The sequence below is a fragment of the Glycine max genome, chromosome 8 (assembly GCF_000004515.6).
Source record: "Glycine max cultivar Williams 82 chromosome 8, Glycine_max_v4.0, whole genome shotgun sequence".
Classification (NCBI taxonomy): domain Eukaryota; kingdom Viridiplantae; phylum Streptophyta; class Magnoliopsida; order Fabales; family Fabaceae; genus Glycine; species Glycine max.
The window spans coordinates 161,951-187,040 of NC_038244.2; the positions used below are offsets into that span (position 1 = coordinate 161,951).

Consider the following 25,090-nt stretch of genomic DNA (forward strand, 5'->3'; position numbering starts at 1 on the left):
AGTCCTTAACAAGAGTAACATAATTTTGATTTGAAACGAACTTAACTGAAAACTCTCTTAATTAAAATTTATGGTGTAAGTATTGTGGATAAAAAATATAATTGAGAGATGAAATTCCATTAATTTTTTTATCCGTAAGAGTTGATAATAAATATAAAAAAAAATTTACAATAACTCATGCATTTTACTCAATCCGTGAGTAAATTTTTATTTTTATTAAGAGAAAGCCTTTATAAACTGTTATAAGTAATAAGATTGATTCTTTGATAAGATTACTTATCACAAAGATAATAAAATACTTGAGACTTGAAAAAAATAATTAAAGCCAAAACAAGCAATTATATTTCAAATATATCCTAGTTCACCAAGCATGCAAAAGTAGAAGAAATGAATAAATAATAAATGGAAGAAAAAGTAAAAGGTCCCAGTAAGGGGGAATTGATGTCTTAATAGTTAAACATGATTGAACAGAAAAAAGAAAAAGAAGAATTTAAACAAGGTGAATCGGTCTTGGCAAATTCTCCAATTCGGCAAAAGGAGGGAGGAATCGCAACCCAACCACCATTGTTCCCCTTCGCATGCTCTTTCCATCGCACCACCACACCATTCCCCTGCACCCTCACACACCAGATCCAACGATGAACGATTTCGATGGCCTCTTCACCTCCGATTTCGGCCTCAAACCCCAGGGCAAATCCGCGCCAATGGCTCCCCAATCCAAGGGATCTTCCAACTCCGCATCTCTCAACCTCGATTTCGGATCGCGATCCTCCTCCAACTTCGACGATCTCCTCGCCGGCGCCGGATCCGACAATCGCCGCTCCGATTCCCCCTTCGATTTGGATTCCATGTACGGCGGTCCCCCTGCCAGGTCCACCAACTCGCCGCCGCCTCCGGTCTACGACAAACCGGTGTACGACGATGACATTTTCGACGGTGTGCCGGGGCTGAAGAGCACCTCAAAGGTTAAATTCGATGATGTTTTCGCCACGACGACAGAGAGTGGTCGTGGCGCCGCGTTTGACGATCTTCTCGGCGGGTTTGGGAAGGAATCGAAGAGTTCGGATGGGAAGAGATCGGAGAAGGATGGGAAAGGTGTTTCCGATTTAGATGATTTGCTTGCTGGATTCGGACACAGTAGGTCATCGTCTGGTGGAAGGTATATATATGCGTCTGTGTGTGTTAACAGTGTGTGTTTTTGGTAACTAGCTTTTTTTTTTCAATTGACATTGTTCCGTAGGGGTATTCATGGTTTTGGACTTTTACTTAGTGCGCAAGAAATTATATGGTGTGTTTATAGCTCCTTACCATGTAAAGCTGTCAGAGAGAGCTGAAATTTTAGTGTTTTGTGGGAAAAATCTATTTGGCTTGTTAATCTGGAAACATTAGTGAGAAATGTGAAAAATGACTGGAAAATGAAGGAATTCCGGAAAGGTTACTGCGATTTGCAGATTCTAGAATTTTAAGCTTTCATCTAATGTGGAGAAACTCTCTGGATATGTTTGAGTTTTATATGCCTTATGTTAAGTTTTGTTTAAAAGGGAATAAAGTTGTTTTCAATTATTAATTGTGGTTGAGCTTCATTAAGGAATCCGGTGATTTTGGAGTAGTCAATGGTTTAATAACTAGGTTTAAATTTGCCTGGAGAAAGCAAATCATTGGCAATAATAATTTTCCTGAAATTTGAATTGACTGTGTCTATGCAAGATCATCTAGTTACATAATTTCTCCCCATTGATCTTCATTGAAAGCTTTCTACTGTTTTTTGCCCCATTGGGTATAAAAGTTTATCACCACTGTATACTGAACATGTTGGAAAGTATTATCTATCGACTCACTATTGTTGCAACTAAACAAGAAATTGTAAACCCCAACCCTGATTTAGTCCTCTAAAGTCGTCAATGGATTTTTGTTTGAATTTTGAACTTTCTGGCCCCTCTAAAATTGATATTAGTTGTTTGGAACTTGGAGAGAGCTATTCTGGCATTAGGTCTATACTTTATTTATAGTACTGACTTGTAGATGGAACTGGAGGTGGTGGTGCTGTTTTGGTGGGGGAGGGGTTATCTTCCTCAGTTCCTCTATGTATTTCATATGTCGATGTATTGCAAATTGTGTTCGGGAGCAAAGATTCATATGAATCTTAAGTTTTGGTTTGCGTGATATCAGTCTGTTAGGTAATCTATCTGGCAGATATTTAATTGTGCATAGCACAGTTTGAATGAAAAGGTTTAGTAACTTTTGTTATGCTTTTCTTTAGTTTGGAAACTGAACAAACTGAAAGTACTATCAAAGAGGACCAACGAGGTGATTTCTTTAGTGGTTATTTAATTATTTATTTTTGTGTACAGCCAGTAAATTGGGTCAACTTAAGTTACGCTTTGTAATACGAGAGTTTGAGTAATTGTTGTCAAACCTTAAACTTAAATTGCTTCAAGAGTTTGAGAATGTCAGGCACCCTGTAAAGATTAACTTTAACATTTTTTGTTTCTAGATCAAGGGTTATCCTTCCATTAGAAATAACTTTTGAGGTGCCAGGTGATAATTTTCATTTGTTGTGCATTTTTATTTCTACAAAGTGAATTCTTCATTTTATCTGGTTGATGATGTGTAACAGGTCTACCACGATGAAAGAAAATTAAGTTATTTTTCTCCTGAGGATGCTTTGTCCATTTGTCCAATAGGAGCTAGGAGTTGAAAGTCTTAAAATTTTGTTGTTGCTAAGCATCTCATTTGGTTAGACAGAAAAAAGAGAATGTGAATAGCGGAAGGAGGAATCCCATCCAGTACTATTATTACTATTTACTACTACTACTTCAACTAACAAAAGCCTTTTCCCACTACTATTGTTATATGAATTTGATGTGGTAAAAGGAAAGTGGAGGGGATGGTCCATTCTTGGGAACCAATTTTATGTCAACTCTGGTCCTTGTGAAGTAGGACAGAATGAGGGCTAAAAGGGATAAGTTGTAATTTTAATTTGTGAACATGTGATTGTATGTGCATAAAATAAATCAATGTAAAAAGCAGAAACACATTTATAGACATTTCTTTTATTAATTTATTTTATTTATGGCACAAAGTGCATATCTATTAAATGATTTCTGTTCTTTTCATTCTTTCCTATTTGATAGGGGCCACTACTTGATCATTGTTGTTCCCTTTCCTTTTAACTGTCCTGACAAACTCTGTTGTTTTTTATGCTGGTACATGCGCCATTTCATTTTGTTGAGGATAAATTTCTGCTTCGTAGTTTACACTGTACATATATAAAATACATCATGCTATGAACATATATGACAATTAAAATTTTAAATTAAAAAGGTGTATGCAACTTGGGAAAAAACGTCTCATGTCTTTCTCCTCTATTTTATTTTATGAATGATAAATATGTTTTTAAAAGTTGTAGTGAGTATGAATGCGAGTAACATGATAGCCCAACTAACAATGCTCTAAGAGTGGAAAAAAATGAGAATAAGATGTAATATCAAAGATACATTTGTAATCTTTTTAAAGGAAAATGTGTTAAAAAGTTCTTTGTTTCTTTTGTGAAATAAGCCTATATCAATTTAAAATGTTTTCTATGAACATTGTGTCTTATTCTTATATCTTCTGTGAGTCTCCCAATCAATGTCTACAGAATATTATTGTCAGATAAGTGGAATGAACAACTTGATACTTTTCTATACTTATCTTTGATGACTGATTCGTAGATATTGTTTATTTTGTGAATGGTTGATGTATCATAATCTTTTTTATATTTTGCTATCAACAGGCACACTCCTGATATCGGTTTATCCTCGGAACCAACTGCCAGTGCATCTAAAACAACCCCCACTTCAGCAGAAGACCCTTTCAAAGTATTTGAATCAGCTTCAGCCCCAGTGGATTCATCTGCAGGCCACTTTATGGACCCATTGGAGGAAATTAGTAAATTTAGTAGTTCCAGAAGCACAAAAAATGATAGTTCTTCAACTTCAAATGGCAAAGTATATGAAGATATTGATCCTTTTGATGGTCTTGGAAAATCTGCACCAGCTTTCTCATCAGAGAGAAATAGCAGGAAGGGTAGCAGTTCCCCAAGGTTGAATACAAGCACAAGTTGGACTGGAGATAAAGAACCAGTTGATAAAATATCTGGGAGGAGTCCTGAGAGGCACACACAAAACAAGATTCCTGTTGAAAATGATCGAGAATTTCCACATGTCCCATTTCACATGCCTACCTATTCATCTGATTCTGATAAACCAGTTGGCCCAAGGCCTACTTCCCCTCCATATGATAATGTGGATTTTAGACAAACCAATGTTCAGGCAGATATGTCTCCGAAATATGAAGATAACTTGGAACCAAGTGAGGATATATGGTTGACAGTATCAGAGATTCCTCTTTTTACACAACCAACTACTGCTCCACCACCTTCAAGACCCCCTCCTCCACGGCCAGTACATATTCCCAAGTCAGGAACAAGTTCACCAGCTTCTGCCAATGCTAGAAAGAAGACTAATGAATTTTCTTCTTTTCCTGGCTCTACCCGATTCGCTCAGGGTCCTAAGTCTGCTCCAGCTGCTGAAAGGGTACCCCCTTCATCTCAGTTTGATGAACTTGATGATTTTGCAATGGGCAGAAGTCGTGGTAATGATAATGAGAGTGCAAATGGTTTTCTTCCTGATGAAGAATTAGAGATGAACTCTGCTGCTGCGGCTATGAAGGAGGCAATGGATAGAGCCGAAGCCAAGTTCAGGCATGCAAAGGAAGTTAGGGAGAGAGAGTATTCAAAGGCTGCTAGGAGTAAAGAAGCTGTGCAAATGGAAAAAGATGAGAGAACTGTGCTAGAGGAGCGAGAAAACCAGGAAAGGTTAGACCGTGAACGGCAGCAAAAGGAGAGGGAAGAAAAGGAGCAGAGAAGACTTATGAAAGAAAGGGAGGAGAAAGAAAGAGAACAACAGCGACTTGAGAGGGAAAGGGCAAGACAGGCTGTAGAGAGAGCTACTAGAGAAGCACGTGAAAGAGCAGCTGCTGAAGCACGCCAAAGAGCTGAGAGGGCTGCTGTTGAGAAAGTTAACGCTGAAGCTCGAGGACGTGCTGAAAGAGCTGCAGTGCAAAGGGCACAAGCTGAAGCTCGAGAAAGGGCTGCTGCAGAGGCGAAGGAAAGAGCTGAAAAAGCTGCTGCAGAGGCAAAGGAGAGGGAAACACGGGAAAGAGCTACAGCTGCAAGGGCTGAAGCAGAAGCACGAGTTAAAGCAGAACGTGCCTCCGTAGAAAGGGCTGCTGCCGAGGCCCGAGAAAGGGCAGCAGCTGCTGCAAGGATGAACCAACAAAAGAATGAAAATGATCTTGAATCCTTCTTTGGCATGGGTGCACGAGCTAGCAGTGTTCCAAGGCCTCCTAGGGCTAACTCTTCAGTGAGGACTTTTTTTTAATCTATAGTTCTATACTAACATATAATGGCCAAAACTTGGCTTCTGCATTTGGTGTGTTGCCATCTTGCAAACTTAACCTTTGTTTTTTTTTTAATACACACATATTTATAATAACATGGGTACAAGGGGTACCCAAACCATTTTACAAAAAGAAAGCGCCAAAAATCATCCCTCAAAAAAACTTGTATCAAACAATGCTTATTCTGTATTTATAAATGTAACAAACAGCATAAAATAGAATAACCATTTCAACTTAGAGGATAAGCTTAGGCCATCCTATACTAAACCTGCCTAATGTAAAAGCACAATCATTAAAATTAACCTTGTAAAAAAGCAGGAAGTTATAGTTAGTGAGTAGTTATTTTATTCTTACCTTTTTAAATTCTAAATAAATGTGATTTTTTAAAATGACAAGTGGATATTTATGTAGTCTTTTAAAAATTTAAAACTATTTAGTACTACCTTTGTTCCTTTTTATAAGAAACAAGTTAGTGTATTTTATACTATAACTTGTTTCATATAATAAGGAACGGAGGTAGTATTAAATTAAAATAAAAAGGTGACATTGACATGCAGGTTAACACTAGAATAATTCTATTTGAAAATTTATTGCTAATTTTCTGAACCTGGATGTTTTCAGGACAATGTTTTTGAATCCCAATTTCAGTCCGATGTAACAAGGAAATCTACAAGTGCATCTACAAGTATGAAGAAAGCATCATCTTCCACTAATATTGTTGATGATCTTTCCTCAATTTTTGGAGGTAGCTTTGTGTTTTCAATATATTTTTTTTACTGTAGTGATTTGCGTGTTTTTTTCATTGCTTACTTGGATCTTTTTCTCCTTTCTCTTTTATGGTTTGAAGCTGCTCCAACATCTGGAGAGTTTCAGGAAGTTGAAGGGGAAACTGAAGAAAGGCGACGAGCCAGGTTGGAGCGCCACCACAGGACTAAGGAGCGTGCTGTATGTATTATTGCATTACTATATTTGTTTCCTTAATTTGATTTCGTCATTAAATTTATGTGGAAGTTTCAAGTGTATCTTCTCATACAAAATTGTTTCACTATGTTATGACCATTGCCATTTTATTCTAGGCTAAAGCATTGGCGGAGAAGAATCAGCGGGACTTACAAACTCAAAGAGAACAAGCTGAGAGACATGTAAGTAGTTTTTTTTTTTTTTTTGGTGATTGGGTTTCTGTTCATTTACTTGCAAAAGCTGCATCTACACAATCTATTCATTCCCCTTCATCCTTGTTCTGGCTAACAAACTGTTTTGTGAAAACCAATAATAAAAGTTTGCATTTATTTTTAATATCCTTTATTTTTGTTATCTAATTTTCTGTGCACTGATTTCAGAGGCTTGCCGAAACACTGGATTTTGAAATTAAGCGCTGGGCTGCAGGAAAAGAGGGGAATTTACGAGCTTTGCTTTCCACCTTACAATATGTATGTACTTAGTAGACACACTTTGGTTAATCTCACAATTTTTTCTATCCATATCCATATGGTGCCTGGAAGTATGTAAGCATAAATTATATCTTTATGTCTTCTCTTTGAATTCTTAAGTTCCTATTTTAATGTATTATTGCATGGTGGGATTTTTGTGTTTTTGCATATATTTTCTCAGATCATCGGTCTACTACCCTAGGGCTAGTTGTGAATAGGTGTGCTGATTCTAACACTGTAATACTGATTGTATGGGTTTGAATTGCTCCTCATAGGGTGCAACCATTATATTTATTTCATGAAATGGATATTATTCATCGTAGCAAATTCTGATCAGATATTAGCTAGCAGAAGACCATGTTCTTGGGAAACAATTTTAATTTTGAAAAGATTGTTAGGATGTACTCATAATTCAATTGCAATCAATCCAGATTCCAGAGGAAAGGAGAGTCAGAGGAACTTGTTTCCATAAAAGTTCCTTAATTTTGAATTTTGAAGCAGTGAAAGCAGTCCCTTAATTTATGGTGTTATTGTTTTTGTTACAGAATCCGTATCAATTATATTAACTTGCTTCCTTTATGATTGACGATCAGGTACTGTGGCCTGAATGTGGTTGGCAGCCAGTTTCTTTAACTGATTTGATTACAGCTGCTGCTGTTAAAAAAGCCTATAGGAAAGCTACGTTGTGTATCCATCCTGATAAAGTGCAGCAGAAGGGTGCCAATCTACAGCAGAAATATGTTGCAGAGAAGGTGTTTGATCTACTCAAGGTATTTCTGGTCATTTTATGCAACTGTTATATGCTTTTTTAATAACTGCTTTATAAAGAATTTGTTCTTAGTAGCCAGTGACAACCAATGGGTTTCTGAATTTAGATTAAGTTACCCTTTTTATTAAGCAGGGTTTGATCTCATGATGCTTCTAATGTGCTATTTTTTTAAAAAAAAGAAAGTGTTGTGTTTTTTGTAGTTTTGGTGGTGTTCCCTATGCATACATTATTAGTTCATTACCCTAAAATTAGGTAGCTGCAGTTAGTAGTCAGTTATTTGCAGTTTCATCATCACTTAATAATTCTTCTCCCCTTTTCTTTTTGAATAAAATATGTAGAAAGTGACTTGACATGCACGTGGGTTTGTGTCAAGACTCGTATATTATATTGCTAAGTCCAGAATAGCCTTCATTTTTGCCTGAAAGTTTAATCATTTATTACAGGAAGCCTGGAATAAATTCAATTCTGAGGAGCTTTTCTAGCCTTTTGATACATTGATCTACTTCAAGGTAATTGGTTCAACGATTCTATTCGGAGGGGACCACAACCCTGTTTCATTACCTCCCTAATAGCATATTTGTTTTGATTGAAGTTACAATTCATCAATGGTGAAATACTGCTTCCTTGTCTGGCGTCTCTAAAATCTTCTTGGGTGTAATTGATATCCTTCGAGGGGTTCGTTGGGTTCTTCAAATGTTTATTAATGTAGCATGTTTTATTGATGTAAAATATCTTTTTGTGCTATCAATTTCATTATTCATTATCCCTGCCTAGTGAGGGCTCATGAGTCATCCTTTTTTTCCGGGTTCAAGAGAGGATCCACCCTGAAGTGGGTCCTGGGTGGCCCTCCTTTTATACTTGTGGTATGTATAGTAGGATGTCTTGAATACATATAACCATGGATTGACACCAAAAGCTGCAATTTATACATGGATCTTCGCACAAGCTTCTGCATTTTATACATTTAAATTTGTTTGTCATCAGCGGTGTTCCGTTGAGTTTGTTCAACTATTTTGTTTGATGCTGGGACGGCATAGTCTTTTAGTCTACTGATGAAAAACTTTTGTACGTTTTTTCATTTGTTCTTGAATAATTCTGTATATATTCAACTTTATTTCTATGTACATATTGCGGGTGGTGTATATAAGGCATGTCGAGTTAAGCTCTTGAAAGTTTCGACTTAGTTTGTATGAAGGTGTCAAACTTTGATTCATTTGGTTAAATGAGTCAAATTAAGGGCAAGTAAAGCTTCCACGTGGTCTGTATAATGATGTTATTAAAATTTGACTTATTTAGTTAAATAAGTCAAATATAAAGCTTGACTCGGATTTGATTTTTTTTATTTTTAAGAAATGAAGTTTGAGTAGTTTTTTCCTCTTATCAAATTTATCTTTTTAGTACTTAATGAATATCTGGATTCTGGATACAAATGAAAGAAGTAAAAATATAAAGTAAAAGAATCTTTTAAACATTATATTTATAATTGAAAATTGTTGTTATCATTATCCTTTCCTTTAATTTCTAAAATCGTAGTGTTTGTCATTGAGAGAAATGTTATACTAACACTATTTTATTGATCGTTTCTCTTGATTTAGTTATTTATCAATTAATTTTAACCACCGAAAGAATGTATAAGAAAGCATTGGCATAGTAGATACAAACAACTAAAATGGAATATTACTGGCCAAATGGAATTGTACAATATCGAAAAATTTAATTGTTCTAAATTTTGATCTAAACTCATTTATATAATTGAATTTAAATTTTATTTATATAATTAAATAAATGAATTTTACTAAATATTTATTAATTAAATTTAAATAATTTAAGAATAACTTGCATATTTATAACCATGATTATGAGGTTCCTCATTTAAATTAAACTAAATCTATTAACGATAACTGTATATTTAACATAAATCATAAAAAAACTGTAAATTTAACGAAGTTATGCATTTAATTATATTTTATAACTGGTAAATTTTATTAATTAAGTCAATCATAGCATTTAATGTTCCATTGATTATGTATATTTTTTTTTATAATTTAGACATTTGTAAATGAATGATCTAATAATAAACAGTATTTATAATTTTTAGATCATTTATTTACAAATGAAGTATTAATTAATGAAAGAGGTACAATGAAGTATTAATTAATTTTTAGACCATATTCTTAATTTACTTATTAGAACTTTTAATTTATCAGTTCAGTTGATACAAATTTTCATTTCCAATAAGGTGTAAGTTTATCATACATGCAGTGGGTGGCTGTATATCCTGTCTCGTGTGAATGGGTGTTCCTTTCTAAGGTTCTGTATGAATAAATTTTTCCATCAAAACACTTATAGAACAAAAATAAAAAAGTAAAATAAATTAAACTTTTTATATAAATTAAAATCAACTTATATACTGTCTTAACTTTATATGAAAATTATTTTCATTTAACTTTCTAAAAGTTTAAGTGAATAAGTTAATTTTTGCTCATAGAGAAACTTAATGTATTTTACCTTTTATTTGCTTCTCTTATAAATGCATATGCTGGAGAAATTTATTCAAACAAAACTTTAAAGCAAACGCAGCACATCCATTTTTGGAATTTGGAATCGGGCAAATTTCTATTAGAAACAAGTTGCAGTTGAAACATGAAAATGACATGGGAAATTATAAACCTCAATAGTAAACAAGAAGCATAACGAGGATGACAGATATTGCTTGTTTGGACACATTCAAATAAATGATTCAAGGAAACTCCTGCCTTTGATTTTTCAGACAAGGAGCGGCTTATAGTACTCCAATCGATCCATAAGATAATGGTACACAATAAATCAAAGCCATAGCCATCATCATGCCACTGAAACTTAATAGTTTGAGTGGAATGGTTTGTATTTCTTAAGGTCAAGCAAGACTCCTGCCACTGAGCCAACAGCAGCAACAACTGATACTATGAGGCAGGCCATGCTAAATATTTTGAGACTAATCCATCTGTTACTCCATTTTGGTATCTTCTTCTGTGAAATATACATCTCCACAGGAAAGTAAACTGTTAATGGCCAAAATCCCAATGCCCCAATCACTCCAACAATGTCATTGAAGAATGGAAGCAACATTGATATCACAGTTGTTAGGACAACAAACACTGTCCTCAAAACTAATCTAAACACCTTTAGTTTGTATGGGGAGAAACCAGGAATTGGAATCTTGAACTCCCTGTTAAAGTTGGGCCATCTTTGTGTTACCTCTTTCTCCACAAAGGCAAAGATGGGTTGGGAAAACACTTGGTATGCTCCCACAAGGTGAATTACTATAGCAGCATTTGCAATGTCTATAAGCCAATATGGGTTATAGAAGCCAAAGCCAGTGAGCAGATTCCCAGGTGCAGCATCTCCAAAAGCAGCATACCCCATGCAGCCACAGAGCATGTAAAATGTTGTGGTCACTGCAATACTTATCAATGTGGCCTTCTTCATTGTTTCTGCTTCAGATGGTGGAGATTTTATGGTGTCCTGTAGTCAGAAAAATATTAAATTTTGGCTAGCTTACTATATGATAAATCATAATCTTCTTTTCTTAATGTTAAACTATTCATTTCATCTCTATATTTGTCTTCATTTTAAGTTTTAGTTTTTATACGAAAAAAATAGTGAGTTTTAGTTCCTACGCATGCTTATAAGTTTTGGTACTTGCTGAGAATATCAATTTATTTTTGACGGTATAAAACTACTATAAAACGTACTGATAAACTGCCACAAAAAACTGTGTAGGGTCTAAAAGTTATCGACTATAACTTAAAAGGAGAACTATAAAAATCAAATGAATATTTTAACCTTTTTTGAATTAACTAATTCTTAGTTTTGGAAGGGTATACCTGAATTTCTATGAGAACCACAGCATACGAATAGGCAAAGGCTATGTCACCAAGAGCTTGGGAAGTCCTCCATATTTTTTGGGTCTCTGACACTGGTCCAATGCTGACTCCAGTGAGGCCACCCTTGAAGGGACCCGTTTCTGTTCATGAACCAACCAAATTTTCAGCCTATATGATGCAATGTAGCCATAAATGTAGGAGTGCATTTTGAATATAACCTGCAACTTTGGCAATTCCAAGAGAGAGACCAATTATGGAATAGGTGAAAGACATGATTGCAGCAACTGTTGAGAGCCACCATATTTGATCAAAATCGGGAATTTGAGAAAGAAACATTTCGGTTGCGCCAAAAATTATCATGTATAGGTTGCTTGGCATGTGACATGGGTTTTTGCCCCCAGATTTATGGAAACAGTTTGACCTTTTGATTGCCCTGTCAATCAAAATCAACGAAACAGAATCAAACCCATTAATGATCATCAAACTATATACTACTAATTTTGATCATTAGATAGTATACGCACAGTTAATATGGGAATGCGTTTTTTTAAAGTATTTGTGTAGTTTTTAGGTAACTAATTTTGATCAAAATCAAAATTCAAAATAAAAGTGTGCGGAAAATGAGATAAGCTCAATTATGATTAAATGATTTAAAATAACACTGACATAAAATGATGCTGGCGTAGACTACAAGTAATGCCATTCAATTATAAAGTTTAAATCTGAACTTACCTCATGCTAATAGAAGCGGCAATTGTGTATCCTATTACAATTCCCAATAGATTCAGGTACTGAAATATTCCACAGAACGTAACATTGGCTCCACCTACAAAATACATTATATTGCGAGTTATTCTATACATGTGTTGGGGACAGATCTAGACATTGTGATCCAATTTTTTTTTAAAAAACACTTGATAAAAGAGATATATGATAAGGTTAGTTTGGACAATATATCCACATATACGGTTTATAGGTAAAGAAAATATATGATAAAATAAAACAGATTTTATTCCTAAGTTAATATATATCAACTTATGCTCTTTACATTTTTTAAAGAAAAGTCAAATGAATTGAGAAGGCTTTTATAATAAATGCAAGCGCATTAGTTTATTTTAACTTACAAAAAAAGTTTGATTGATCTTACCTTCTTATTTTCATTCATATCAGTATTTATTAAAAAAATTATTTAAACTAAGCTATTATTTATAAATCATATGAAATTTGTATGATTTTCTACCTTCTCAAACTTTTTAATTCTCCAGTTGGGTTTAATTGTTGTTACGTTAAAATTACCGCATGCACCTCCCAATTTCCAAAGAGTATCATAGACATTAAATGAGCTTGACTTAGCAAAAGTAGTTAAAAACATGAATTAACTTAAACATATAAAAAATGATAAATTCATTTAATATTATCCCAGCAGGTTTAGTTGGATATATGCGAAGTATTGAAATAAACCTAGATGTGTCCTGTGTAAGTGTAACAAACAAAAATCATCAATTTAAGATGCTCATGATTTGCGGATATATGAAGGATCAAATTGTTAGACTACGTGGCATACTATTAGCGAGGAGATTTATCATAGTACAGAATAAAAATTAAATCGTATTGTCTAGGAAAAACTCCCTTTTCTTTTTTGGTAATAGAAAGACAAAGACCATGTGCATGAGTTGAATCCCTTTGACAAGTGGGATCTTCTTTAGCAGTCATAATCTCTTATATATTCTAAGGTGATAATGACCTTATCATTAGTATCACAGAAACATACAGTTACTAATGTTTAATTGATCATTGTTACCAAGAAGTAACCAAAGAGAATAAGAACACGACAGTTGGACCAGCAATCCAACCTAGCTGAGCTATGGCCCAAGCACCCCTGATCCTATCACTGCTGCTTGCTGTCCAAACATTTCCTGCATAGACCATTTCATCATATTATATATTTACATGCACATCTTCTGCTATTTCCTTGGATTTTGAGACGTCTGTGCGTCCCAAAAACATAAAATAAAACAAGAGAAGAGATAGAAACTCTGATGTTTGATATTCAAATAGTGGAACTCTTATACTACAAAGTTAAACTTTAGAGTATAATTTAAAGGTATTTATTGTTAATCTCAATAAACTCAAACTTGGACGGTGGTATAAAAACTCTTTACACAGTTTACACCGTCAATAAATATACTAATCTAAATTTTATACATTATTAGTGTAAATTTTTTTTATAACAAATTAAAAATTAGTTTAGTATGATTTTTAAAATAATTATTATAAAAATTACCGTAAAAAAATTATAATTAGATAACAGTATTAAAATGCTTTTTACCGTGCCAATTCATTCTAACTAAATTTTATATTGTATGGTTCATATGAAACAGAGTTGTGCACTATTCTGTAATATTGTAAGTAAAAGTGGAAACAGCTAAAATGAATTTTTTGCACCAGTTCGTTTGAGACGGCCATCATCATCATAGCATTTGGAGTTATTCTGTGAGTGCGAAGGCAGATCATCTTCGATGCCAAAAACTTGAAGGTTGGTTGTGGCTGCAGGGTTCTCAGGCATCTTAATTTGGTGAAATGTCAGAAATGAAACTGATATTAAAGCAGAGAAAATATGTGTGGGAAACTGTTGATGATAATATATAATAGTTCTCCTTGTTTATAGTAGTAAAGAAATCACACACAATATTACAAGACACAAGACACGAAGAAAGAGAGCAAACTTGGTACAAAAGTACGCTTTGTTATGGGGAGAAATGGGGTATTTATAGAAATGAAACTTCGAAAGTTGAAAGGGATTTAGATATATGCCAAGAAAAGCTCATTTAATTATGTTGTTTAAAATTTAAGAATTCTTTCATAAAACTATTGTTTAAGAATAATTAATGGGAAAATTGGATAATAGTAGTATTTAAAATTTAGTTAATAAGTTGGTTTTATTTTTATAAAAGAAATAGTTATATTACTTTTATTAAATGAAATTATATTCCTTTTCCGTTTTGCCATTTGAATGCTATATATGCGAGTAATTTACTTATATTATTTTTTATTGATAAATGTTAATAATTAATTTGTTGTCAGTGCAAGTAAAAATTTTATGTTAGAAGAAATCAAATCAATCTATTTTGTAATTTTTACGCTTAGATAGATTATCTATTAGTCTTCAACCTTATTAGTTGGTATCACTTTTAGCCAAATATCGACCATTAACTTAATAAAAATAGTATCTTTTATTTCATCATTTTTTCTTAACAAAAATTATTTATGATTTTTTTAAAATATGTTGTAAAAATTATATAACTTTGCAACAAATTAAAAGAGAAAACACAAATCGTTGAAGAGGAATTTACTTTATTAGTTGCATTTCCATCGTGACTTTATTCCACGTTTGTACTCTAACGAAATAGATAAAAATCACACAATCCCTTCTATTTGACTCTTTGATTCCTTTAATATTAAAAGTTATTACAACAAATTCCAAAGAGTATCCCGTTCAAGCTTTGAAGAGTATTACACTTTGTATCAATTGATTTACTATAATACTATGAATGTATGATGGATGCAATAAAAGATTCTATAGGTGACAAAACTGTCGTATCTATGAAATATTTGTAGATGAAATAGTGTCGAGGGAGATATGAAGAGGATTCCCACCTTCCTCCTCAAACAAAACCAAACTGTTTCCAATGTCTTTGAGGAACGACCGAGGCACGTGATACCTATGAATGTAATAAAAATAAAAACCATCATTAGCACGCAAAAGCTACTTTACAGAATTGAGTTTTGTGAAGATAGAATTTCAGAATTGAGTTTCATGTAACTTACAGCGTTTGTGAAGGCTGGCCTTTGGAATCATGGAACGAGATCCAATAACGACCAATGCTTTCCCCATTCACCCAAGCTTGACCTTTTCCCATGGACTCAAGGTTCAACGCAACAGGCTCATCACCCTTGGGTGAATCAAATGCCGTCTACAGTATGATCATCACTCTATATTAATTTCAGGTAAAGAAAAATGGTGCCATTTGGATCGCATAAACAGCAACTACCTTATACCAAGTGAGTGTTTGATTGCAAGTATTCCCTAGTGGACTCCATTGAATAGAACTGTTACTTTTTTCTTCGTATATTTCTAATTGCTCTCCCAGTAATCCAACCTGTAATAACGTACGTACATGACACCAATGTCCTACTGTCCAATTAAATCTATACAACCTAACAGATTTGCAGTAATTAAATGTTCTTGAGAATAATATGGTTTAGTTCCACGAGGAAAACACATATATAATATTTAATTATATAAAAACTCATCATAATACAAGAGCAAAGCGGACCTGATATCCCCATGTAGAATTGGTCAAATCGTAGGACTCTTCACTGCACTGAATTTCCACTGCAGTTAAGCCAGCAAATCTTCGTTCAAGAAATGCTCCTGCATCCTTTTGATTAGAAAAGAAAATCAGTTTTTCCTTTGATATCGAAAGTAATTAAGGTGTTAACTATAAGGAAAGATGATAGTAATAAATAAGTAAAAGCTGTGCTATAGATAGATATAGCTAGATACATTACCGGGAGTCCAACCATAACACTTAGAATAGATATATTATTTGTCCCTTCATTTAGCTTTAGGGGGACCTGTGTGGTGAATGACTTCACATCGTGACTCCCATGTGCTCCTCCTACCAGAGTTAATCAACATATAAGGCCACTTTCTTCATAATTATATTTGTATATTAACTAGGTATATTTGGATGATATCAGTATTCAGCCATTTTTTTCATTTAATCATCTTTTCTTTGTTTATGTTGAACAAGCAAATAATAAACAAAAGGAAAATTACCATCTAAACAACCTAGATTCTCTTTCACTCTTTATTTTATTTTTTTCCCTTCTTATTTTTTATTACTCTTTGTCTCTGACCTTCGTTAAAGGGTTCAATTTTCAGTTATGCCTTTTGAGATATATATATATATGATGATTCTAATTTACCTAGGTATGTGCCATCTGCAAAAGCATGGGTAACATGAGCGGCAGACTGAGCAGTGAGTTTTGATTCACTGCAAGATAAATTATGTTCAAACCTGTTCACAAAATCAATTAGTTTCGTAATTCGTTAGTACCAAGTTTATGAATTACACCATCAGTGATGTGAATATGTGATTCGATAGATAAAAAGGCATGTCAGATATATTTGAACCCTTATGTCAGATAAGTGAATGTATTTGTGTATAACTAACCTAAGAGTATACCAAAGGTAATCTGATTTGTCTTTGGTTACGTTCATTTGCTCAAGTAATGAGTTTGATATTAATGTAGTCTGGTCAAAGTTAGGGATGACATCCTGAAATTGCTCCCATTTATCCGCTGAGCTGAAAGTTTGTATTGTACTTGTCATTCTTCTGTTGCTCTTTGTATTTACCTATGCATGAATGTAAATAAAAGAGTAAAGTTAATCAAAAAATTAATCACTAGAGTTATTTATAATCATCAAGCATACACGCTTTACTTAATAATTCTGACAAGGTGTTAACTTACAGTTGCTGTATTGAAAGTCACATTTTGACAATCTGGTAAAATGCTAATTGATTTTGAAGGCAATTCGTATGATCTGTTGCGGAATTGGACGGTGAACATTTTCACATGATCATTGTTTACAAGGAAAGCAACACATTTTCCTTCTTCTTCAAAAACATAGCCCTGATTGAATTGAAACCAAAGTCCAAATGTAGAGTTGAAATGCAATTAATTAGTGAAAATAAACATCTAAATTAAGAGGGAATGAAAGTACTCACCTCCTGTAGTTGACCTAAAGAGAAATTGCTCTGCTTTCCTTCCAATAAAGTGGTAGAACAAGACTTGATAGCTGCATGCAACTCCTTGAGATGTCCCCACTTGGGTTGCCTTAACAGACCTAATGCAAAAATTTAAAAATAAAAATTTAGACAAGCAAAAGTAGATATATGCATAGAGGAGTTAAATCCAATTATTAAAACCAATTGGGCTCAACCTCTCTATACTGATATACACTTTTGTTATGAGAATTATAATTATCCAGCAATGTGGATGTAGAGGTAGGAGAATAATTAATGTTCTATACTCACCATATTCATCAAGTGGAGCTTGATCATAATAAGATGTTATAACATAAGAAGAACTCGTTCTCCCCAAGTTAGTTCCACCATGATACTAAGTTTGCAACAACAAAAAAAATATGTAACTTAGAGGTTATTCTAGCAACAGAGAGGAGTGGAGAGGGATCCTATTAAGTCAAGAGAGTTGAATATGTTAATATTGATACCATATAGTAGTTGACATAGCTTCCATTTTTTCTTGCAATAAAAAGAGTGACGTGGAATGCAATGTCTTCGGCAGACCTTATGTATGGTTCACCTCCATAAACTTGATAGCTTCAAGAGAGAGAGAGAGAAAAAAACGATTAGCTGGGATATATGATAAATAAAAAGCCTTTTATTAGAATCAATGAATCGTACAAAGAAGTCCAATTCTCTGTCCAAAATGCAGGCTTATTGGGGGAGTTTGGTCCTGTAAAAGTTTCTCCACATCTCATCCCGTTGCATGTATTAATCTGCATAAAAAAGCAAAACTCAAAGGCTGCCAACTAATTACTGAAAAATCTTCTAAGCCATTGGCAGTCTAATAAATATTTAATGAAAAAAATTAGACTAAGAAATTGTTTTGTCAAAGAAAAAAAATAATTTAAAATAAAAATGTCTAATAAATTATGAAATAATCGAATATTATTTTTTGAAAATTATTTTTTTAATATTTTGCTTTAAAAAATTTAAATAAAAAGTGCTAAATTGGTGACAATTAAAAGTTGGGCTGAATGGGACTGACCAGTGGATCAGGAGCGTCAGTTTGCTTGCACATAAGCCACGGTACGCCAGTCTTGAGGCCCACTGCCATTTCTGCAGCCCACTGAACATACCGCGATCCGTCTTCTCCAAATGCTTTTTCCACGTTTTGATATTCATTCTCAATCTTTATTTTTCCATGTTTACGATTTAATGAAAAACAACAACAACATATTTTAGTAAACCACATGGTTCAAAAATCAAAATCACTCATTCGGCAGGAATCATACCTGTGACAATATAATTGGGCCTCCTTGAGAAGCATATAAACCCTCTGACTGCATCATGCTCACTATTTTCGTCGTAAAGTTTTGCATGTAGAGCTACACATTGAAATGCATAAGTTATAAATAAATATAAAAAAGGATTCATTTTTTATTTTTTTATTTCAAACGTACAAAATGTATTTGTTTTGTGTACAATGATAATAATAAATTTTGAATATAAGATTTTGTGCAAACTACTCATATTTCTTACGACTAGGATGATTTTAGTGGGTAGTTTCACAAAATCAATGGAATTTTGTACGAGTAATGCTATATTCTCTTATGAATTCTCTAATTTTATAAAGAAAACATTAAATAAAAAGTAAATGTATTTAATATCTCTAAAATGTAAAACCTATTCAATATTTATGATATAAAAAAAATAGAAGGATTAATAGAAAAAATATAATAAGTGAGTTTAGAATTATTTATTTTGTAATTACCTTGAAGGGTTGATTGTCAGTTCGGTATACAATGGCGGGAACATCATGCAACCAAAATGGGAATCCCCTACAAGTAATAATAAACAGTGAGAAAGAAAAGGAAGAGAGAAGATTGAAGGGAAATAAATTAAATTACCCGTATGTCCATTCACTTTCGATATAAGGTCCAATCCTGAGGCACACATATAATCCTTGAACTTGTATTTCCTTTATGAATCTCACCAAGTCATATCTGCCGCTGAAATCATACTGCCATATGTATTTACTTTGCATGTACAGCTTAAATTAATCTCATTTCCCTTTTATTATTTCCACACTCAAGTCAGTTAACTTCTTTACTACAAGTGAAAATAAGTCAATTTTATTTAATAAAAAATTATAAGTATTAATGTTTGGACACATGTGATGAAGAAAAAAACCTGTCCAAATTGAGGCTCGTGTAGATTCCAAAACACATATGTCTGAATCACGTCCAGTCCTCCTTCTTTTGCTTTCGATATCAACGCTGGCCACATCTGCAAATAATGGTTTTATCAAAATTCCTCAAAGTTCTCTCTTCTTTGTCTTTCTCTTCCGCTCTTTTCTGTCTAAATAATTGATAGTATTATGCTTACATCTTCATTGTATTCCAATAATTTTCATAATTCGATTATGTACCTAATACAGCTGTTTATGCCAGCTAGACTTTGTTCTTAGTGCATAATTAACTATACATTTTCATAAACAAGTTTCCAAAAATGTGGCTTTGGCATTAACGTAAGCCAAGTACCAAACAAAACACATGATAAAACCAGTTGTTTAAGGCCGTCTTATCAGGAATCAAGCCTCCATTAATTCACCGTCTGAACTATTGGACATATATTCATAAAAGCAGGAAAAGTCTGAAATGTACCTACCGATCACCGATCAACCAAATATATACTACTATCTTGTAAGAAAAGCAATCTTAAAACCTATTTATGTTCAACTAACAGCTTCAGCTTTTTATGACATTGTATTAAAGTTTCCACTTATGTAAGTTTAATTCTTACTGCTTACTACTGTTACTGTCATTCTTCTAATAAAAAGTTATATTTCAGCACAAAAGTGAGTTTGTTTGTTTTTTTGTTATCAGCCAACCAATATTAATCGATCATTTTTGTTAAAATATTGATATCAGCCAACCAATATTAATCGATCATTTTTGTTAAAATATTGATAGAAGATTAGAATAAAGAGTCTCTCTCTCCTTTTTTCCTTCCATCCTTAATTATAAACTTCTTTCAAACTCAGAATTTTTTAGTAAACTGGGGTGTTTTTGAGAAAATTGGCTTCAGGACACTTCCAACCCTCGCACATACATACATAATATAGAAGATGAATGAATTGCATATTAGGGGGATTGAATGAAATGCCGTAGATGAAGAGGAAATTAAAGGCATGATTACAATTACCTGAGGAGTGCTGCGAGGATAGTGAATGGAACCGGAGAAGAGTATTTTCCTCTGGCCATCGATGATAAGGGATCTCCCATCATATGTGACCTCTGCCATTGCTAATGTCCAAGACCCTAGCAGCAGAATCACCAAAGCCACCCAATTTTCCTTCTCTGATGACGTCATGACGACTATTCTCTAAGAGACAAGAGAAGAGACTTGGTTTTGCAAGTACTTCTCTTCTCTGAACCTGTCAGGCATATATATATATAGATACATATATGTATATACATATATGTATTTATAGTAATATTGTTTATATGTAACAAATTATGCGACAGCTTCAAAATCATTGATGGGGTGCCAGTGAGTGACATTATGAAAGTATATGACTTCACAGAAATTAAAGTATACTTTATACAAAGTATTTTTTCGCACCCTCTTGCACAATCAACATATATTTCTGTTAGTTGTGTATTTTTTCACTCCTCTCTTACACAATAAAAATATGTTTATGTTTCATTAATTTTTTATGAAATAAATTTATAATTAATTGTAGATATAATCTATCCTTTTTAAACCAATCAAATTGATGATGATATAAATTATCACTTTTTAAATTAAAATTAAATTAATTAAGATACAATTTATCTTTTTAATAGTAATTATTAATTAGTATCATATAAATTATCTTTTTTAATTAAAATTGAATTAATCATGATAAAAAAATTCATTATAAAAATAATCAAATTAATTATTATACAATTTTTTCATTAATAGTAAATAAATTAATTGTGATATTAATTTGTATCATAATTAATATTTAATTTTAATTGAACTATATTAAAAGAATGAACTATTTCATAATTAAATTTTATATATATATATATATATATATATATATATATATATATATATATATATATATATATATATATATATATATATATATCAACAGAGGAAAAATGAGGTGCAAGGAGTGAGAGGAAGGGGAAGGCAAAGAGGTGTAGGAAACAGGGGAGGGAAAGGGGTGTTGCTAGGTGCACCGAGTGTTATTGCTGGTACACCCAACATCACTTAAAAATACTAGAAATGCTCCTTCGATGTTTCGTTGTGCGGATCAAGTTGATCCATAAAAGACTCGTGGATCAACTTGATCTGCGAAAGTCTCCTGCAGACTAAGTTAATCCGTGTAAGACTCGCGGACCAAACGCGGATCAAGTTGATCTGCGAGTCTTACACGGATCAACTTGATCCGCAAGTTTTCCACAAATCAACTTGATCCGCAGGCGACTGAATTTTTTAAAAAAGTTTAACTTAATTTTAAATGACATTTGTAATATTAGTTTAACATTTCTAATTTACTTACTTCCATTCATAATATGTCGATGAATTTCGAATGAATTTGTTATAAATTTCGGATCAAGTAATTTAAACATAATTGGAAAAATAACACTAATATTATTAATCAAAACAACTTAAAATATACAAATGTTAAGTCAAATACATCGTCAAAAACTAATGATATATAAAGTGTGAATAAACTATTGTTGATCCATGCGCCGTCTACGTCGAGACCTCACATACACATTGCGGTCTTCTGTGACACCCCTGGCAATCCTGAGGCATTTTTGGATGACCTCTTCATGTGTCGATGTGTCGGGCGCATTTAGATGTTGCTCCAAAGCCTCTGTGATTGCATGGCAAACCTCCTGTTAAATAGAAAACAAACGAATTATATAAATTAGTATTAAAATAATTGAAGTAAATGACATACATCTAACCAAATAGTAACACTTACCACTGCATGTCTGGGCTTGTCCGCATCAGGATCTGTATGTGTCGATGTCGGTGTTGCCTCATGAGGGATATGACTGGGCTGCGTCGCATATGCATCTCGAGAAGGGATCCGTCTGTGGTGCAGTCATGAATGGATGCGATATAATGAAGAACCAGTCTATGTAGTTAGGCGCACACTGACCTGGCACAACACATAGATCACCTACTGCCACCAGATGGTCTGAGTAGTGCGTCCACGTATCATCCACATCATCATATGACACCCATGAATGGACAGGGTGTGCAGGAATGCATTGGACGTAGCCGAATTGGCGCATAACCCTTTCCGGTCTGTATCTGACAACAACAGGCCCCCAGCGGAGCTGTCTCGAGAAGCACGAAATCGGATGAAAGTCCTACACAGGTCGGTGCTCCACATATGGCATCCAACAAACATCTAGGATCCTCAGATGATGCAGGCGCTGCCTGTACGTCGTTGTAGATACCTTCTTCACAGTCTTCTTTATCGCAATCCATCGACACGCACGTGGTGACACCTTGTCGTAGTTCGAATTAGCATTGCACTCCGCAACTGACGAAAAGTGCTCGTATATCCAACACTACAGGGTTTACACGAAAAACATACATGTTAATTAAATATACATTCATTAAAATATTGTTGTAATTAAATTATGAAATACATGTTAATTACTTGTAACAAGGTGATGTAACCAGCAAGTTGTCGGCTAGTGCTGAGATTGACATCATTAAGCTGATCGTACATATGGATGAGGCCAACAGCTCCCCATGCATACCACCCAGCAAGATTGAGGTCACGCAGGACCTCTAAGTGTACGACATGAACATGGGTTACACTCTTATTTGCAAAAAGAGTGCAACCCAAAAGATGCAGAACATAAGTGCGAGCGGCAACTATCCAGTGCTGTGTCTGACATCTACACTGGTATACGTCTCGCAGCCACTGCAGGCGTATGTATGGTCCACCACATTGGCCTGTCTTGGCCATGGCCACCTCTGCTGAGACCATCAGTAACTCAACCAACAATAGCACCGCCTCGTCGGTGCGCAGAGGCTGGAAGTCATGGAATTCGCCAACGATCGGCAGATGGAGAAGAGACGCGACATCGTCCAGCGTGATCGAAGCATCCCCCACAGGAAGATGGAAACTAGAAGTCTCCCAGTGCCACCTCTCGACAAAGGAGGATATAAGTCCCCGATCGTCGGTGTCTATCGAGCACGCGATCAAAGGACTTAATCTTGTCCCAGCAACCATGTCCTCAATTGTAGGAACAAGCCTGCCCAAGTTATGCACCTTCCTTTCATGGGAGGATAACTTCAAATCAGGACGTTCCTAAATTGAAGTACAAAGGAACACACAATTTGTTCAAATAGCGTCAATCAGTAACCAAAAACTCAATATAAAAGAATACTTAACAGACTTGAATATATAAATACCTGTCCAAACCATACGTTGGCTGCAACATGGTCAGCATACTCCGTAAGCACTGTTGGGTCCCTGGGTCCACCCGGAAATCCCTCAGGCTCATCTACAGCATCATGTGCACCAATATCCTATGCGTCAGTCTCTAGACCGATGTCCTGTGCGTCAGCATCTACCATGGGTGCACCGGTATCCTCTGGTACCGCAGCCGAGTCCGCAGGTATCGTAGGCACATGATCATCAACAATGACAGGTACCCGTCGCCTGCGTGCCGATGCCGTCGGCCTTCGACGCTGGGGAGCACCGTCAGAATCATCACTATCCCCTCTTCTCCCCAGACCCCTGGTAACAACCCTACCTAACGCAAACCTAATCCTCTAGTCTTAACCTTGATTTGCAAATCTCTACCACAAACGTATTTGAGTGTTTTTTTTGTTTTTAATTTCTCAGTTAGGATTTTGATTATAGGTTGCTTTGAAGGAAAAATAAAGTAATCCATGTACATGTACACTTTTAAGAACAAAGAGGTAGAAGGTATCATGTCACTAGGGTATGTGTACATGTACACTTCCGAGAACTCAGTGGGCTCTCTTGCATTGAATCCAGTGTCCCTTTTTTAAGTTCAAACAAGGGATGTAGGAATGCTCTAGAAAGTCATTAAAAGGGATTATAGGGTTCAAATTTTTTAAGCATCCTTTTAGGATTCTAATGAGTCACTAAACTTGATCAAAACTTAATAGTTTGTGTTCAAGGTAAAGCTACAACTATTAGTTTGTGTTCCTATTTTCAATTGCATATTCACTACCATACGGGACATAAATAAAGTAATAAACCACTAAAACCTTCGAAATATAAATTCACACCAAACAAAATATCTTAAACAAACCCATGTTTCCGCATCATACCTCATGCTTTAGTTAAACAAACCCATCTTAAACAAAATATAAATCTCATAAATTAATACAAAGCAAAAATTTTGTTAAACATTATAATTTCAATTTTTAAAAACTAAAAAAATTTACGCGAATCAACTTGATCTGCATGTTTCGTGCGTCGCATAACTCAAACATGGATCATGTTTTTTAAGGTTGTGGATCATCTATACACAACAAAGAAGACGAACCAATGGAAGCACGAAACCAACAACACTGGAAGCCTACCATCATCTAAGATGCGGGTAATGCCTACAAACTACCAACTACACTAAACAAACAACAATGGAAGCACGAAAGCAAAAGGCACAAAACGCTTACCTCGACGGAGAAGCACCAACAAAGAAGAAGAACGAAAGCACCACCACGACGCCGTCAACAATGGTGAACAACACCACCACCACTTCG

The 25,090-nt window shown here is 34.3% G+C and overlaps 4 protein-coding genes across 8 annotated transcripts; 1 reads left to right on the plus strand and 3 right to left on the minus strand.

Moving 5' to 3' along the window:
• The first annotated feature begins 383 nt into the window (after positions 1-383).
• LOC100781426 (auxilin-related protein 2) lies at positions 384-8,788 on the plus strand. 2 transcript variants are annotated; one of them, XM_006584595.4, is made up of 9 exons: positions 384-1,159; positions 3,776-5,405; positions 6,064-6,187; positions 6,290-6,387; positions 6,519-6,584; positions 6,783-6,872; positions 7,466-7,642; positions 8,085-8,150; positions 8,234-8,788. In XM_006584595.4, the coding sequence occupies exons 1-8, from the start codon at positions 579-581 to the stop codon at positions 8,121-8,123; spliced, it is 2,805 nt and encodes a 934-aa protein (XP_006584658.1). In that variant the 5' UTR covers positions 384-578; the 3' UTR covers positions 8,124-8,150; positions 8,234-8,788. The 2 variants fall into 2 exon arrangements, with proteins under 2 accessions (XP_006584658.1, XP_006584657.1); XM_006584594.4 differs by having other exon boundaries at positions 8,085-8,788.
• A 1,592-nt stretch (positions 8,789-10,380) lies between these two features.
• LOC100781976 (amino acid permease 4) lies at positions 10,381-14,073 on the minus strand. The gene is given in 7 exon segments (XM_026129447.2): positions 10,381-11,145; positions 11,508-11,647; positions 11,726-11,940; positions 12,240-12,385; positions 13,252-13,290; positions 13,293-13,423; positions 13,953-14,073. Coding segments are annotated over 7 exon segments (1,437 nt in total). The 3' UTR covers positions 10,381-10,500.
• Positions 14,074-14,864: 791 nt separating this feature from the next.
• Positions 14,865-20,765, minus strand: LOC100782510 (beta-galactosidase 6). Of its 4 annotated transcripts, none has more exons than XM_006584596.4 (18): positions 20,528-20,763; positions 19,514-19,609; positions 19,231-19,343; positions 19,095-19,161; positions 18,616-18,708; positions 18,369-18,512; positions 18,002-18,096; positions 17,809-17,917; positions 17,612-17,696; positions 17,303-17,421; positions 17,046-17,207; positions 16,748-16,929; positions 16,500-16,591; positions 16,080-16,189; positions 15,845-15,949; positions 15,560-15,667; positions 15,336-15,481; positions 14,865-15,229 (listed from the first exon to the last, which is right to left on the minus strand). In XM_006584596.4, the coding sequence occupies exons 1-18, from the start codon at positions 20,693-20,695 to the stop codon at positions 15,109-15,111; spliced, it is 2,115 nt and encodes a 704-aa protein (XP_006584659.1). In that variant the 5' UTR covers positions 20,696-20,763; the 3' UTR covers positions 14,865-15,108. The 4 variants fall into 4 exon arrangements, with proteins under 4 accessions (XP_006584659.1, XP_006584660.1, XP_040873791.1 ...); XM_006584597.4 differs by having other exon boundaries at positions 14,866-15,229; positions 19,231-19,332; positions 20,528-20,554; XM_041017857.1 differs by lacking the exon at positions 20,528-20,763 and having other exon boundaries at positions 14,866-15,229; positions 19,231-19,326; positions 19,514-19,594.
• A 1,288-nt stretch (positions 20,766-22,053) lies between these two features.
• Positions 22,054-24,640, minus strand: LOC102666021 (protein MAIN-LIKE 1-like). The gene is made up of 8 exons (XM_006586256.1): positions 24,637-24,640; positions 23,938-24,108; positions 23,765-23,856; positions 23,001-23,660; positions 22,795-22,908; positions 22,491-22,671; positions 22,311-22,342; positions 22,054-22,221 (listed from the first exon to the last, which is right to left on the minus strand). The coding sequence occupies exons 1-8, from the start codon at positions 24,638-24,640 to the stop codon at positions 22,054-22,056; spliced, it is 1,422 nt and encodes a 473-aa protein (XP_006586319.1).
• Positions 24,641-25,090: the final 450 nt, after the last annotated feature.